The sequence below is a fragment of the Bos indicus genome, chromosome 1 (assembly GCF_029378745.1).
Source record: "Bos indicus isolate NIAB-ARS_2022 breed Sahiwal x Tharparkar chromosome 1, NIAB-ARS_B.indTharparkar_mat_pri_1.0, whole genome shotgun sequence".
Taxonomy (NCBI): Eukaryota; Metazoa; Chordata; class Mammalia; order Artiodactyla; family Bovidae; genus Bos; species Bos indicus.
In genome coordinates, this window is record NC_091760.1 from 157,103,293 (window position 1) to 157,121,486 (window position 18,194).

Here is an 18,194-nt window from a genome sequence, read left to right on the forward strand (position 1 = left end):
AATGGCTCCTTTTCTTGCCTTGTTCTCTTCGTGAAACAGAGCCCCCCAACTTCACACCCACACTCAGAGACACACAAATAAATCCAGCTGCGGAACACGTTACAGAGATGTTGGCACCGGACTGAAGATGGTTGGAGGAGGGGAGCAAACTGAGCTACTATTGAGGAACATTTTAAAACTCTTAAAGCATCTCAGTGCCATCAGCCACGTTTCTCTCTGGCACTAATTGTCTTTCCTCTCCCTTCTCTACAAAATCCCTCCCCAGGAACTAGGAAAACTGTCCTCCATGTAAACTCTCCTCAACAGGCATCCTTTCCTCATTACTGTACCTCTTTTCTGCCAGCCCTTTCCATATTCTCTTTCTTGTCAAGAGAAATTTAGCCTTCTTTTGGATTTTCCAATTTGAATTCTTCACCACTCCACAGCACTCTAAAAATGAACATCCCTTCCAAGAATAGACCACCCTTAACTTTCAAAAAAAAATTCTGTATTTTCTGTTCATTTGCAGTATCAAAGCCACTAGAATAACGGGGGTTTTAACAAAATACATATTTGTCTGTCTCTCATGGATTAGGACAGAGGTGGGCAATATGACAGTGTCAATCAGGTCTAGAGATTTCCTTCTTGCTGCATGATCCTTCACGCACGCCTTCCTTCTTTAAGATCTCCTCATTCTCTCAGATGGCTGCTGGAGAGCCATTCCTTTCATCAGTGTTCCAGACTAGAAACTCAATAAATGTAAAAGAGCAAGATGGGGGCTCCCCTTCTTCTAGGAGCCTTCCTAAAAAGTCCTTATAACTGGTCCACTTAAACACTATCATCCCAGAATTTGGCCTCATGCCTAAACCACGTGGAAAGGGAATGTGGAAAAAGTGATCTTTGGGCAAGGTGCATCGCTAAGAGTTATTTAAGAAATAAGGCTAGATTATGTAAAACATCCCAATACTATCTGTAGGACCTGCCCAAATGTAAATATTTTTTCCATTTTCTTCATGATCATCCTCATCATCACAAGGGCAAGCATTTAATTAAGCACATTCACTGGAGAAGGAAGTGGCACCCCACTCCAGTACTCTTGCCTGGAAAATCCCACGGACAGAGGAGCCTGGTGGGCTACAGTCCGTGGGGTCGCAAAGAGTCAGACACAACTCAGCAACTGAGCACAGCACAGCAAAATGCATATCACTAAGGGTTTAACTTCCTCTTGCCAGTTTACAGATGAGGAAACCAAGGCTTTAAACAGTCACATTACTTGATCAAGGTTGTAGCTAGTAAGTAGGACTTTTAGGACTGTGTGACCAAAAATGTGTGCATTCAACTGCTAGACTTTATTCTGCTTTCCTTTTAGTCAAGACAGGTTTGACTGACTCATTCCTGAGTTTGAAGTGACTATCCCAGCAAAATGTCATGAGCTCACTTAGAGATTCCTTTGACTGTGGGAATTGCCCCATGGGAGCTTTCGTGAGAAAGATGAGAGGGAAATGAAGAAACGGGTCAAAGAGAAGGGAAAGAAAGATCTGTGGTTAAATTTTGTGGCCATGTACACACAGATGAACCCAGCAGCACGAGAGAGAGGGTGTTTCTATACGGATGGCCCAAGAAAGTAACTGGTACTCCTCCAGCGCAGAAGCCGCTTGTGGGGCTGGTGCTTAATAATTTAATAAATTTGGGTACTGTCTGCAGTGATGGTCCAGAAATTAATTCTTGCTATAAATTGTGTTGGCTGCCCCGATCACAAGAGGTAGGATCTAAACAACTGGTCCAGCGTGCCAAATCTCCATGACGAAATGGAAGTATGAAAGTTAAACAAACTTGTAGGAGTACATGCATCTTATAGGTTACTAGTCAGAAGATTCTTTTAGAGCCAAGGGAGCCTCCTTGAAACAAAAGCATAATTAAATTGCCAGTGCAAATGTAAACAGAAGTCTGATTAGAGAATACACTCATCGATTTTGATGTTTGCTCTGTCCTGTCTTTGGCTGGATGACCTCACTGTTCTTTTCCACAATACTAGTGTGCAAATGTTCCTCTGCAATTCCACATGGGTCCACCTTTTGTTAAAAGCACAGAATTTAAAATGCTGTGGGGGAAAAAACAAAATAAAGTCAAAACCATGACTATTGAATAAAGGGGCTTCCCTCATAGCTCAGATGCTAAAGAATCTGCCTGCAATGCGGTAGACTTGGGTTTGATCCCTGGGTCGGGAAGATCCCCTGGAGAAGAAAATTGCAACCCACTCCAGTATTCTTGCCTGGAGAATTCCATGGCCAGAGGAGCCTGGCAGGCTACAGTCCATGGGGTCTCAAAGAGTTGGACAAGACTGAGCAACTAGGCATGTTGAATAAAGAACTGATGGCATTGCATTAATTAAAATATTTGCATCTTGTTGGAAAGATGAGTCTTTCCCTTTCTTCAAGAAATTTTAACCCATGAAATTAAAATACACAAAAAATCTTTCTAAGTGAACTGATCGTTTTGCTTATAAAAGCTGTGGCGTCCACTGAATGGGCCTGTCAGTCACTATAGATGCAAATTCACCTGGGATTCTCCAAGGCAAGAATATCGGAGTGGTTTGCCGTGTCCTTCTCCAGGGGATCTCCCCAATCCAGGGATCGAAACTGGGTCATCTCCTGCATTGCAAGCAGACTCTTTACCAGGTGAGTCACCAGAGAAGCCCATATATACATACATACACACACATATATAGGTATAACTATTACAGTAAAATTCACACACCAGTGAACCGAGTGTTTATTAAGGTGAAGTAATAACCATGACAGCTCATGACATTTGAATAGTGCTCTTAGATGTTCACTGTTCATTTTATTTTTATTAGAAATTGCTGATAAGAAAGTATAAAAGACACTGAGGGGCAGGGCAATGAACGGACCTTTTGGAGCAGGGAAGCCACGTCTGGGGTGGAACAGGAAACAGACTCTTCCGCTGCTCTGCCAAGGGCCACCAGCTTAGCCTTGCAGCCGGTCCGCCTGCCCCTTCATCATCACCTCCTCTGTCCTGGCCCACACTCTCCCTAGCCGCTTCTAAGCCTGTGAGGCTGAATGGCCCCAGGCAAGGACTCTACATAGGATTTGGCAAGACCAGCTCCTGCCTTTCCCAAGGCCCTTTACAGGGAGCAGATCACAGCATTTGCCATATTTCCCACCACCTGACTTGTGGGAACCAGGAGAACCGAGGAAACTTCTCATCTTCTTCCATCTATGATACAAAATAGGAATAAAGCTTTCTTCTCCATGATAGTATAATTTTGCTGGTTGATATCCACAGGAAGTTCCACTGAGGACCCTGTAGCTTTAAAATATCAAGGCCCAATTATGCTAAGTGGATTCAGTCAGACAGAAAAAAGACAAAAACTGTATGAGATAATTTATACCTGGAAGTATCTAAAAAATGCAGCAGACTAATGACTATACCCCAAAAGAAGCAGACTGACAGACACAGGAAACAAACTGGTGGTTACCAGTGTAGGGGGGAGGGCAAACTTCAGGGCGGGAGAGTTGGGGTGCAGACTATTGGGTATAAAATAAGCTACGGGGTATATTGCACAACATGAGGAATATAGCCAACACTTTACAGTAACTGTAAGTGGATATAGCCTATAAAAATTGTGGCTCGTATTATATATCTGTGAATTACATGATAGAATTTTATATATCAACCATAATTCAATAAAATAAAATAATAAGGATACATGAAATTAGTTAGTTAATTAAACTATCAAGGCCCAAGACTTCTCAGTAAAATTGAAAATGTCTTATTCCTAAAAGTGTGCCATCATATACTATTATAAATAACAGGCTGATGAAAAGCCTGATGCAAACCTGGTAAAATGCACCTTTCGCATAGCTCCCACTAAGAAGATTTAAAAGACCAAACAAACAAAAGCAGGAGAGCAGAGAGAATAAACCTAGCAGAGATCAGAAACTGGGAGACTTTGAACACCTGAATAAGTAAAAGCCAAGTCTGTGAAGTCTTCCGTTTTAAAGTCTCCCGGGGAGCTGACTGTTCAGATGGGAGTTACTGGTGAATGGTGCGTGCCTCTGAAAAGCTCTTCACGTCTGTACTCATCCTCTGTGTCATCCTCTGGTTCAGTTGGAGCCCAAGGGAAATGGCAGCATCAAGAAGAGACTGCCGTCCATCGTGGAAGACGAGGAGGAGGAGGACGAGGGGGAGGAGACAGCCTCCCTGTCCCCCGTCTACACCAGGGGACCCGCCTCTTCTCGCAGCAAGCGGCCTGGAGGCAGTAAGAGCTACCTCGGCTTAAGCCTGAAGCAGCTGGCCTCGGGAACTGTGCCGTTTCACTCACCTATCAGAGTCTCCAGTTCAAACTCCCCCAAAACCAAGCAGGAGACGGATGCCCCAAACTATGGCAAAAGAAAAGAGAAGAACTTGAAATTGCAGCTTTCGACTTTGAACAGAGCTGGACCCCCAGACCTCAGTCCAAGGTAAGAGCTTAGCTCACAGAATCCTTTCCCAATGGAGGTGGCTGCTTTTGCTCCCCACTGGCACCTGGCTAGAAAATTACTCAGCCTTCTGGACCTTTCTACCATGCAAGTTCCTAACCTGGAGGCTTCAGCTTTCCTAAATTTTTCTGTGCAATTTTTGACTCTATAGTGAAGTGTGGGCAGAATGAGAATAAATCATGTTAATCATATTCTCAAAAGGGTCCATTAAATGTTCCTAATTGCTTCTCTTCTCCGTTTATTCATTTAGCTCTACCTACTTTTATGTACTTGAGAGGGTTGCCATTTCCTCCTCCATGGGATCTTCCCAAGGCAGGGACTGAACCCACGTCTCCCGTGCCTTCTGCATTGGTGGGTGGATTGAGCCAATCCGCCAGTGAGCCGCCTGGGAAGCCCCAGCTGTGCACACACTTTTATAGATGTATATTTCTACATTGTAATTCTATAGATTATAAATTTCTAATAAAAATGAAAGAGAGGAAATGAAGTTTATATCAGTATCCCTCAATATCTGAAACTTTACCAAAAGTTTCACAGGGCAGTCAGTGGAAATGATAACATGAAGAGCTGGTCTTCACTTCCCACAGTACTTCCTTCATTGCTGTGGATAACCGAAGCTTGGTTTTACTTCCAGCCTCTTCAGTAGGTAATATGGGATGGTTCTATTTTTAATTTAAAACATTCACTTTAGGATCCACTAAAGATGATTGAGACAGTAAAAATTCCTGACTCAGAAAATGTGAAAGGGGTAGTGTGGAGCAGAGCAGCTAATTAAAAAACAGACGTAAGAAAAAAACATACTGAATGACTTCTATTCCCAGATACTCAGCTGGGTAATTTTTCATTTACTTTTATGGTCAGTCTTTTCAGGAATCTTATAAAGTAGTTCATATTACCTCGGCTATAAACTTATAAGAGGTGTATTTTGAAGGTTAAATAGTTTGCCTAAAATTTCAGAAATTTGAGTTCTGAAATATAGATTCAAAGTCGGTTTCTGTTTATAAGGCAAGAGCTCTTTCTGATATATATGGGTTACTCTCTTGAAGAATACAATTTATCCATTTAGAGAAAATAGTAAGGAAAAAATAAGCAAAGCAGGCTTAGTGAAAAGTAGATGGATATTAAGTGTGGGGAATTCAGCTGGAGATGGTAATTTGAAAACTCAGCTTAACTGTTCTTCCTAAAGTTTCTCTAACATGAAAAAATAATAAATTTTAAATAGGGGGGAAATGTATCAGACCTGGAAAATAAAGGTTCGTGTACAACTGATTCTACACTTATAAAAAAAAATGTTTTATTTTATATACGGAGAAAGATTTTGAGAACATGGCAAAATGTTAGAGGTAGTAGGGCATGACAGATGATTTTTCTTTTGATATTTTGATTGTATGTTTACATTTTCTACAATAAATTCATCTTTTTAAAAAATTATGAGTGGGTTAGATATTCACCAAGGAAAGAAGATTAGTAGAGTCCTGGTAGTCATTTAAATACAATTCTTCAGCTGTCACTTCGGAGTTTCATCTAAGTCTAGAGTAAAGTTACCATTAGGTTGAAACTCCTTAATTCTGGATAGAACAGTGAATTAATATGAATTTAGATAAGAGGACTTCTGTAGCTAAGGTTTTGAATCTGAGAATGAATAAGAATCTAAAATCTATAGAATTGCTGTTCAACAGAAATATGACATGAGATAAAATCGTGAGACACACAGGTATTTCTAAACATTCCAGTAGCCGCGTCCTTGAAAAGTAAACACACATGTGCACACATGAAATTATTTAATAATAATTTAATGACATGGTTTATTTGATTTGAGATGCCTCAACTATTAGCATTTCAAATGTAAACAGTATAAAAAATTACTAGTTAAATAACATAACATTTTTACTAAAATCTTCAAAATCGCGTGTGTGTTTCACACTTACAGCGCATCTCACTTTCACATTTCAGGCGCTCAGTGACTGGATAAGGCTAATGGCTACCACGTGGGTTAGCACAGCTCTAGAGTGTCTAGAATTTAGAAACTTAACACAAGATTTTTTAATTCTTCTAGAAGTAACTGTGACCCATGAACATAAATGCACAACTAGCCAATCCTCATTATCTTGAACAGGATTGTTGATGGAATTGAAGATGGAAACAGCAGTGAAGAAAGCCAGACTTTTGACTTTGGCTCTGACCGAGTCAGACCGGAGCCCAGAATTTCTCCTCCTCCTGGAGGTAAGCTCTATATTTAGTCTTCTCTCAAGGAGTGACATTTCTTTGTAATTTGTAATATTTGGCTCTTCACATCAGGTGGCCAAAGTATTGAAGCTTCAGCTTCAGCATCAGTTCTTCCCATGAATATTCAGGGCTGATTTCCCTTAGGATTTCCCTTAGGATGGACTGGTTGGATCTCCTTGCAGTCCAAGGCTCTCCAGAGTCTTTTCCAGCACCAAGACTTGAAAGCATCAGTCCTTTGGCCCTCAGCCTTCTTTGTGGTCCAACCTCCTGAACACAGGCAACCCCAGACAGTCACGGGGTGTAAGGCCGACAGACTTTTGCCAGCTCCCTCCTCCCCTTCCCACCTGGCTCTGATGTCCTGGTGTCAGGATCTCCTGCTAATGAGCAAGTCCTTCCACGGACAAAGCCCAGCACAAGAAAGACTTCTGAATGTGCAGTTCTGGGGGGTGTGTCTCCGTTTGGTAGAATGCCAGTCTTCTGTCCCAGTCAGCACCTCCTCCGAGCACCCATCATCTCCTGGGGAGATGGGCGGATGAGACCCCTGGTGGGACGATGGTGGGTAGGGATGGAGGAGAGGAATGCGGATGGCAGTCAGCAGTTCTCATGCATTCAAGTAACGGACTTTCACGTGCTGATACCACTCTGCTTGGAGCAAGAGGCACAGAAGTTATAGGTCTGGTCAAACAGGTGTGAGCCTTTGCTATGGAAGCTGGCGGTGGGTCCCCCTGGGAGTTCTCCTTGTTGGGTCACAGAATGCCACGGTGACCGCCCACCTGCCAGCCCTGGTCCCACCACCTTCCACCCTCCTCCTCTCCTTTTCCCAGCGCTCACCCTGACACTCATCCGTTCAAGCAAGAGGCACTCTTGACTCTGCCCCGACGTGTCTCTCAATTCTGTCTGAGACGTTCTGTCCTTTCTGCACTACCCTTTCCTTGCCTCATTCATCTCTTGCCTGCTTTGCTACCAAAGATGCTTTCACTCTGTCCTCCATACAGAGTGGACTGTTTAAAAAAAATACAGATCTATTCTTCTTTTTTTATTCCTATGCTTAAAATCCTGCGATGGACTCCCACTGCCTTTAGTATGAACTTCAACCCTATTGCATAATAGCTTTTTGAATGTCTCTTTTCTCTGCTAGACCCAAAGCTCCATGAGAGTCAATGTATTTTCTTTATTTCTGTCTCCTCTAAAGGGGAGCTTGCCTGATAGCTCAGTTGGTAAAGAATCCACCTGCAGTGCAGGAGACCCCGGTTCGATTCCTGGGTTGGGAAGATCCCCTGGAGAAGGGATGGGCTACCCACTCCAGTGTTCTGGCCTGGAGAAGTCCACAGACTGTATAGTCCATGGGTTGCAAAGAGTCAGACACGACTGAGTGACTTTCACTTCACTTCACCTCTAAAGGAGGTCTAGCCTGCTGCAAGTGATCTCATATTAGTCATTGAATGAAGAGATTAACTTTGCAAATATCTCTGTAAAAGGAGCTGTTACCACTCTGCCACTTCAGATTGTTCTGAACAACTTTCTTTCCTCCCACAAACAAACTCTCTATGCTTAGTTGACCAGAATTAGGGTATTAAGATAGTCATATCATAATATTTATACTGACAGATAGTACAGCTATAGATGTCTGTGTATACCAAATCCTTTCCACTCTAGCCAGCAGTGACCCATCTGTGCTTCTGCTCCTAACAAATGTGAATAGATTTGTAAAAGTACGGTGGAGAAAAGGTGGCGATGAGAGAACCAGGGAGTGGGGGAGATTACCTTTCCCTGCACGGAGGAGACAGAAATGTGCAGTGGAGAGGAGCACCTTTAATAGAGGTGCGAAGAAGATGCTCCCATGGACCCAGGAAAGAAAAGAGAGGAGGGAAAGAACGCTCCTTTCCAAGGCTTGGAGGATGCTGGCTGCGGGATAGTTTTTGGCAAGCAGCAAAGAAGAGAAGGGGTGCCGCTGGGCCTCACGGTAGTGACAGCGTTGAGGAGACGGGGCAGCTGGCCACGGACACAGCCAGTGAGTGTGGCCACAGGCCCGCCATGCTGCGTGCCCGGTTCCAAGCGTCCATCCGGTGCCGTCCAGAGGCATCGCCATGCTGCATGCCCAGTTCCAAGCGTCCATCCGGTGCCGTCCAGAGGCGTACTAGGGAGACAGAACTGACGGGGTGCGCGTCTCGGGAAAGGCCGCTTGGTTAGCTCCCTTCCTAATGGTTAGCTCCCTTCCCTCCTAAAGGTTAGCTCCTTCCCCGTTCCAGTTGCCCCGGTCCTCACATAGGAGGTGTCTTCCTAAAGGACTCATTCTCTGTGTGTGTCACTTTCCAGACCCAGAGATTGGAGCTGCTGTCCTCTTTATCAAAGCGGAGGAGACCAAGCAGCAGATAAACAAACTCAACAGTGAGGTACGGAGCTTTGTCTTTCTCTGGCCAGGCTGGAGTGGTGAGGGGCTAGAAATCCCAGTCACCAGCAGAAGCAGTAACAGAGTCATGACAAATCCACGCTGTGGCTGCTGGTGACAAGTGTGGATGAGTTCCACTCAACCTGATGTGAGTATCGGTCGCTTACCTTCTCTCAAGCTCTGCCTTGCCATGTGTAACCAGGAGATCGCAGTTACACCTGCCTTGTGGCCCATTTGGGAAGTTAAGTGAGATCATCTAGCTAGATCATTTAACATACAGGAAGCATTAAGTGCTAATTCTCTAATTAATGTCATAAATGTATTGATATTTGGTTTCATTGGTGCTTCTTCACTTTTTTTATATACTTTAATTTTTAATGAGTTAAAGCAAGATCATTCATCCAGAGATGAATCAAAAGTAATGAATCAGAGTAGTCCAATGGCCTGAAACTGTTCTTTTCTCTAGTCTGCATTTGCTTTATAACTTAGAGCAGTTTAGCTCTCCAGATCTTACCATCTCTTTGTATAAAATAAGGTAATTTAAAAAACAATTTTATTGAGGTATATTGTACATGTTATGAAATGCACTCATTTGAAATGAGTACAATTTAATAATTTTTAGTAGCTTTATTGAGTGATTCAGCCATGCCCATGTGAGTTTTAGAATATTTTTTATCAACCTAACAAGATCTCCCACACCCATTCATGATTAATTCATGTTCCCATATCTAGTCCTGGGCAACCACTTGTCTACTTTCTGTTTCTATAAGTTTGTCTTTTCTGGATATTTCATACAAAAAGAGAAGGTAATTTCACTGTCTTCATTTGGGTGCCCCCCAATATAATTAACTTTATGAAAAAAGATTTTGAGACAATGATTCGCATGCAAATACTTTCTCTGGGAGGTGGTCTGGGAAGCAAGAGGAAGGAGCAGAGGAATCAGACAGGAAAGAAAGGAAGGCAAGCGAATCAGGGGTGTTAAGGAGACGATTGACTCTGTAGGCGGCTGGGGCTCCATTCTGCTGGGGTGGGGGCGCTGAGAGCTTATGTGGGGCAACTCGGAACTGTTCTTCCATGAGACAAGAGAAAAGGTGGCTTCTGAGGGATTACCTGCAGGCTTCCTGCAGGAGAGACTAGAAAGACCCTTCCAACAGGAAAATGCAGGAAGACCCAACTGTCTGTGACGACCTTCAGGGTAGACCTGGGTCAAATACCCTGAGCAGGCACAGACGGGGTAACAGGGCTGAAGTGGTAGATTCTCTGATGAGATCCTGGCAGAAAACACAGCCAACTGATGATGTTGGTGAGATCTGAGAAAAGTGAAATCATATAAACATAACTGGTTTCCAGTTTTCTGTAACAATGGAAAACTGGGCATCTTGTCATAGCATGCAGAGGTTTCTGCTCCCCTGTGCTCCATCAGCTCACTGCCCTCTCTCCTGAGTCTGCACTCTCTGGAGGTGAGATTGTTGCCAACAGGAAGTAAGAGGCCAAAGTGCAGACTAGCAAGTTAGGGACAGAAACACTGACTGGATTGGAATTTCTTTAACTGGAAGGGCTTGTCTGTATGCGGGAGCACCCAAAAACCTCTTACTGAAAATACACTGAAAGACCAGAACAAAACAAACTACACTCTGTTGGAGACCTGGATGTCAACTTTGTATGTGTGTGTGTGTGTGCATGCGTGCGTGTGTGTGTGTGGTTTAAGAGCACTTTATTTTTGTGGAGTTTTTTTGATTGGTGGGGTTTTTTGTTTGTTTGGACATCAGCTTTTTATGAAACAATTTCCTTTAAGATACTGTCATCAGATAAAATCACCCATCTGAATTATTTTCCCTCACATTTGAGGAGATTATCTAGTGGCTGTAAGAATGGATTGACTAATATCTTAGCTCAGCTACAGAAGTTAGTGGTTAGTTTGGGGAAAAAAATGTGTATCTTCACCTTTTGGAATGTTGTTTTGCCAAGTTACAGCTGAAAATCCATACACTATATGCCTTTCCTTTCAGAATGTGAGTCAGTGATAGATGCATTAAAACAGATAACCATTTGGAAAACAAAATATTTCCCCTGTGTGATTCTGCATTCATGACTGCTTTTCTAGTGAAATGACATAAATTGTGTTATCTTGTCATATATTGAAGTAAAAAGGGCAAGATAAGTGTCAGTGGTCTGATTATTCCTTCCCTAAAGAATTAGTTTTTCCTTAGTTGAAAATATCTGATTTCTTCATAGTTGAAGCGTAAGTAAAACAGACCTTATTTTTCACACGTAATTTAATTTGTACATGGTCTTGATCCTTTCGGTAGTGCATTAGAACTCACTAAGACAGACAGGATTAAAATACGAACTGACTTCAAGCTGTAAAATTACCCACTTTTAACCACCTACTTGTCTTTTCCCTATAGTTTCTACAAAGTAATGTTTATATATCCCCCCCAAAAAAAAAAATTCTGTCTTTCAAAGGCCAAGACTAATTTTTCCGTTTCACCTACTTCTTGCTACTCACATATGTGATCATTCGATTGCTCTATTCTTTCTTCATTCTATTCTTTTGGTTAGGAGTAAGCAGGAGAAGAATTATAATAAGTGGCAGGAGGCACTGCATGGCAATAACTCTGCAGCCCAAAGGGGACCCCCTTAATCCAGGTGAGGCATATTTGACACCATGTAACCCAGAGGGCACCGTGTGATCCCCATTCTGATATTTGCTCAAACATTTCAGATATAAAGAAATTGTTCATTGATGTGTAGAGTTCATAATCAACTGACTAAAGACAGCACTAAAATAAGGAAAGGAAAGCTGTTGCTAATAACCTACATTCACAGAACCGTCTAGAGAGCTCAGGAGGTGTAGGACAGCTGCTGATGTCAGAAGGCTTTTGAAGACACTGCCATTGCTTTGCAGCACTGCAATGGTGACATGCCAAGGAAACTGTTTGAAAATAACAGCAAAACACCGTGGCGGGAGGCAGGGGCCATGTCAGTCGAATGCTCTGCTTCTGAAAGGGTTTGTAGGTCAGGCTCAGAGGGCTTCCTCGTCTCTGAAATCTGGGTGACCCAGAAAGACCCCACGGCCGGGCCTACCAACAGAAGCTGTGTGCCCACCCAGCAGGAGTAACGCATCACACACAACAGAGAGAAAGGGAGAAAGTTTGGAGCGAGAACGGCCTCTAGATCCCTATTCATGAACTAGCTCTGTGACCTCAGCAAAGTGTTCACCTTCCCTACATTGAGCTCTGCCGTCTATTAAATATTAATAATACAATCTGTCACAGAGGAGTGTTGTAAGGACTTCAGACTCTATGTAAAGCACCAAACACAGTGTCTTCCTTTAACAAATGGTCAAATGATCATTCTTCCCTCGTGCAAGGACATGCTTCTAGTCAACAAATGTGACTCAAGTTAGACTCCACGCCCCTGCTACCCAACAGTGCCCTATGCAGACTGATAGAATTCGTCAATGCTGATGGAATAAAATGAAATGAATTAAGGGAAACATACCTCATTATGAAAATTACTGCTTTCACCTGGGATTTCCTTTCGCTATGAAGGTGCTCACTATCAAGTTAGTATCGAAAATGATAGGGAAACAAATGACATTTCAATGCATCTCACTTTAGCTAAAACAGTTTGAAGTAATGGTGTCACTGATTTACTGTAAAGAACACTTACTCTGTAACACTTACAGATTAAAGGGCAGAGAGAGCCAATATGCCAGTTAGTAATGCTTGACCACTACACTAAACATATAAACAGCAAAATGATGATAAAACTAGGCAGAAAGCAACCTGCCAAACCTAACAGAAAGATGACCATGGTCCAACCTTCGTTTGCAAAGTGAGAAAATGTGGTGACTTGTTAAATCATCCTTAGCAGAGTGCAGCTGGGCTAGAATGCTCTACTCACCACATTTAGTATTTTTCTTGTAGGTACATAAAGGAGTCAGTTAATATTGGGCCGTTTTAAGGCAACTTGAGCTTTAACTAAATTAAGAAGAATGAAATATATACATGCCTAAACAAAAGAAACTGTATTTGGGGTGGGGGCTCCAAAATCACTGCAGATGGTGACGGCAGCCATGAAATTAAAAGATACTTGCTCCTTGGAAGAAAAGCTATGACCAACCTAGACAGCGTATTAAAAAGCAGAGACATTACTTTGCCAACAAAGGTCCATCTAGTCAAAGCTGTGGTTTTTCCAGTAGTCAAGTATGGATGTGAGAGTTGGACCATAAAGAACGCTGAGTGCCGAAGAATTGATGCTTTCGAACTGTGGTGTTGGAGAAAACTCTTGAGAGTCCCTTGGACTGCAAGGAGATCCAACCAGTCCATTCTAAAGGAGATCAGTTCTGGGTGTTCATTGGAAGGACTGATGTTGAAGCTGAAACTCCAGTACCTTGGTCACCTGATGTGAAGAAACGACTCATTGGAAAAGACCCTGATGCTGGGAAAGATTGAAGGTGGGAGGAGAAGGGGACGACACAGCATGAGATGGTTGGATGGCATCACCGACTCAATGGACATGGGTTTGGGTGAACTCTGGGAGTTGGTGATGGACAGAGAGGCCTAGCATGCTGCAGTCCATGGGGCTGCAAATAGTTAAACACAACTGAGCAACTGAACTGAAACAATAAAAGTGAGCTTTGTAGAAACAACAATTTATATTGACTTTTTTGAGACAGAAGTCTGGCTTCTCGTACTTTTTATTAACTCCAGGTTTGAAACAACTTGATTGAGATATGATTAACATGTCGTAGAATTCATCCATTTAAAGTTACAACCTAAGACGTCCGTGGCAGGCCAGGCTTCCCCTGCAGGGCGCACAGGTTAGTCCCTGGCTGGGGAACTGAGATCCTGCATGCTGTGCAGTGGGGCCTAATTAACTAAGTAGAGTGTAAAACACAAGACCTTTTAGTATATTCCTAGACTCGTGCATGCATCACCATAATAAATTTTCGAACATTTCGTTAACCCACAAAGGAAGTTTGCCCACACAGCCAACACCAGTGGCTCCCCACCCCTCAGCCCCATGCAGCCGCTGATGCACACTCCGCGCCTGTACACTCGCCTGCTCTGGACATTTCATGTAAATGGAATCATGCACTATGGCCCCTTGTGACTGGCTCTTTTCATTGAGCATGTTTTTGCTGTTTCATCTCACATTGTGGCATGCCAGTACTTCATTCCTTTTTCTTGCCAAATAATAGGTTTCATTATATAGCTATTCCACATTTTATTTATTCATTCATTGCTAGATGGGCGTTTGCGGTGCACCCACTCTTTGGCAATAAGAATAATGCCACTATGAGCATTCATAAGACACTCAGAAAAAGTTTTGTGTGGACTTTAAAAGAAAAATGTGTGTGAAAGGATTTCATTTCTGACCGCCCAGAGTGATTTCAACCAGGTACAGATGGTCGTCACAGTATGATGGGTAGTCCACTGAGTCTGTTCTGTTTTTTATTTTTCATCGGAGGATAGTTGCTTTACGACGCTGCGTTGGTTTCCGCTGTACAACATGAGCAGCTGTACGTCGTCACACATGCCCTCCCTCGGGGCTCCCTCCCACGCCCATCTCCCCGCGTCCCCCGCCACAGCGCCGCGCTGAGCGCCCCGCGCAGAGCCGCTGCCCGCCGGCCGCCGAGCACGTGCTCCGCCGCGTCGCACACGTGCTCCTGCGCGCTTCCGGCTCCCTCTCGGTGCGCCCCGCCCTCTCTCCCGCGCTGTGTCCCTGAGTCCATCCTCTGCGTCTGCGTCTCTGCGCCTGGCCTGCAAACAGGTTCCTCCGGCCCGTTTTTCTAGATCCCGTATGTATGCGTTAACATACGACAGTTTTCTCGCTCTCTGACTTTGTGTGCACATGTTTTAATTTCTCCTGAGTAAGGAAGAATTGCTGGCAACTCTGTGGAACATTTGAGCAGCCGCCAGACTTCCCCAGAGCAGCAGACGCACTGCACACTTAGAAGCATATGAAGATTCCAAGCTCTCCAGTTGCTCACAACAACTTTTATTTATCTGATTTTCTTTTATTGTGACCATTCTTGTGTGCGTGGGGTGGCATCTCGTGGTTTTCAGTTGCCTTTCCCTGAGAGCTGCTGATGCTGAGCGTATTTTCCTGTGCTTACTGGCCATTTGCATGTATTTGGAGAACTGTCAGTTCATATCCTCTGCCCATTTTAAAACTAGTTTGTCTATTGATTATTGAGTTGGGAGTGTTCTCTGTATATTCTAGATAACAAGTTATGATGTACAGTTTTCTTCTCCCATTCTGTAAGTTGTCCTTTCATTTTCTTAACGTTTTTCTATGAAGCACAAAGTATTAATTTTGGTGATATCCATTTTATCTGTTTTGTTTTCTTTCTGTGATTTTAAGGTATCGTCTAAAAACCATTGCCTATTCCAGGGTCATGAAGATTTATTCCTCTGTTTTCTTCTAAGAGTTTTGTAGTGTGAGCTCTTACATTTAGGTCTTTAACCTGAGTTAATTTTTGTATATGGTTGTGTGTGTGTGGTGTGTGTGTGTGTGGTAAGTCGCTTCAGTCATGTCTGACTCTTTCTGACCCCATGGACTGTAGCTTGCCAGGCTCCTCTGTCCATGGGATTCTCCAGGCAAGAATACTGGAGTGGGTTGCCATTTCTTTCTCCACATGGTTGATGAATGGGCTGAATTTTATTTAATTTTTTTTGTGTGGATGTCCAGTTATCACATCACCATTTGTAAAAAAAAAAAAAACAGTTTTCCCCCACTGAACCATCTTAGCACACCTATGAGACACTTGCCATTGATATTAGGGTTTATTTCTGGAATCTCAATTCTATTCTATTGATCCATATCTTTTTACATTTCTTTCAACAGTATTTTAATTTTTCAACAGTAGTTCTTAGTGTACAAATATCCTTGGTTAAATGTATTCCTGAGTTCTATTATTTTTGAAGCTATTGTTAGTAAAATTGTTTTCTTAACTTATTTTTGGGTTGTTCACTCATAGTGCACAGAAACACACCTGATTTTTCCATGCTCATCTTGCATTCTCCAACTTTACCAAGCTTTTTAAATAGTTCTAATAATTTGAGGGTGAACTTTTTGGAAAATTTTTATATAAGATCATGCCTTCTAGAAATAGAGATGCTTTTATTTCTTCCTTCCCAATTTAAATACCTTATATTAACTTTTCTTCCCTACTTGCCTTGCCTAGAACTTCCAGTACAACACTGAATAGAAATGAAAAGAAATACCCCTGCCTTGTGCCTTCTCTTGGGAAGGAACTCTTTCGGTCCGTCACCACTGAATATGACGTTAACTGCTGGTTTTCCATGAGTTCCCTTTTTCATGCTGAGGAAACACCTTTGTGTTCCTGATTTCTTGAGTGTCTTTATCACACTGTTAAGTTTTGTCAAATGCTTTTTCTTGCATCTGTTGGATGATAATGTGTTTGTTTGGTTTTGTTCCTTATTCTACTGAGATGGGGGAGAAGGAAATGGCAACCCACTCCAGTGTTCTTGCCTGGAGGGCTGCTGTCTACGGGGTCGCACAGAGTCGGACACAACTGAAGTGACTTAGCATGCACGCATGCATTGAAGAAGTAAATGGCAACCCATTCCAATATTCTTGCTTGGAGAATCCCAGGGACAGAGGAGCATGGTGGGCTGCCGTCTATGGGGTCACACAGAGTCGGACACGGCTGAAGCAACTTAGCAGCAGCAGAAGCAGCTACTGAAATGGTATATTACATTAATTAATGGTTTGGGGATGCTGAACTAACCTTGCATTCCTAAAATAAATCCCTCTAGCCATGGTGTAGAATCCCTTTTACTTATTTCTGGATTCAATTTGCCAGTATTTTGCTGAGAATTTTTGCCATCTATACTCATAAATTATTTGTCTGCAGTTTTCTTTTTTCTGTGATATCTTTGTCTGGTTTTTGTGTCAGAATAATATTGGTCTCACAGAACAGGTCGGGAAATATTCCCACCTCTTCTATGTTTATGGAATTCGTGAAGAATTTCTGTTAATCTTAAAGATTTGGTATAATTCACCAGTGAAGCCATCTGATCCTGCACTCTTCTTTGTGGAGAGTGTTTTGATTACTAGTTCAACCACTTTACTTCTATCTCCATTTAGATATTCTACTCCTTCTTCAGTTAGTTTTGGTACTTTGTGTCCGAAAATTTGTTTAATTCACCTAAGTTATCTAATTTGTTGGCCTATGATGGTCAAAGTAGTTCCTTATGATTCTTTTCATTTCTATAATGTTGGTGGTAGTGTCTCCTCTTTCATTCCTGATTTTAGTAATTCCAGTCATCTCCTTTTTTATCTAGATGAAGCTCTGTTTGCTTTTGGTCATTTTCCCTCATTTCTGTTCTCTATTTTTATTGTTTTTTGCTCTCATCCTTGTTATTTCCTTCTTTCTGCTTTCTTTGAATTTAGTTTGTTCTTTTTCCAGGGCCTTAATGTGGTAATTGGTGTTAGATCTTTCTTTTTTGATAGGCATTACTATAAATTTATCCCTAAGCACTGCTTGACTATATCCCATAAACTTTAGTATATTCTCATTTTCCTTTATATCAAATTATTTTTAAATTTCTCCTGTGATTTATTTTTTGAACTATTTGTTATTTAGTAATGTGATTTAATGTCCATGTACTTGAGAATTCTCTTTCTTTATTAGTAATTTCTTATTTCATTCCAACTGGAGAAGACACTTTCTATGATTTTAATCCTATTAAATATATTTAGGTTTCTTTAATGACATAGCATACGGTCTTACCTGGAGAATATTGTTTGTGCTTGAGAGGACTGTGTATTATACTGTTATTGGGTGAATATTCTATAGATATCTGTTAGGTCTATGACTATAGGTCTGGTATGTTTAAGTTTTCCATTTCTTTATTGATCTAATTGTTCTATTTATTATTAAAAGTTAGATACTGTAATCTGCAACTGTTATTACTATTTCTTCTTTCAATTCTGATTTTGCTTTATGTGTTTAATGCTCTGTTATTAGAAATATATATATATATATATAATTTTTTAATTTCCTATAAAGTTGACCACCTGTCTCACAAAACATTTCTTCTTTATCTCTAATAAAAAAT

At 42.0% G+C, this 18,194-nt stretch overlaps 1 protein-coding gene across 2 annotated transcripts in view; it reads left to right on the forward strand.

The window, feature by feature from the left end:
- The window catches only part of KCNH8 (potassium voltage-gated channel subfamily H member 8), a 492,644-nt gene that overhangs the window by 442,031 nt on the left and 32,419 nt on the right, over positions 1-18,194 (forward strand). The window contains exons 13-15 of one of the 2 annotated variants that reach the window (XM_070797270.1): positions 4,111-4,463; positions 6,598-6,704; positions 9,024-9,100. In XM_070797270.1, coding sequence (XP_070653371.1) covers positions 4,111-4,463; positions 6,598-6,704; positions 9,024-9,100 — 537 coding nt within the window. Of the gene's footprint in view, positions 1-4,110; positions 4,464-6,597; positions 6,705-9,023; positions 9,245-18,194 lie in introns of both variants that reach the window. The other variant, XM_070797274.1, reaches the window with a different exon arrangement.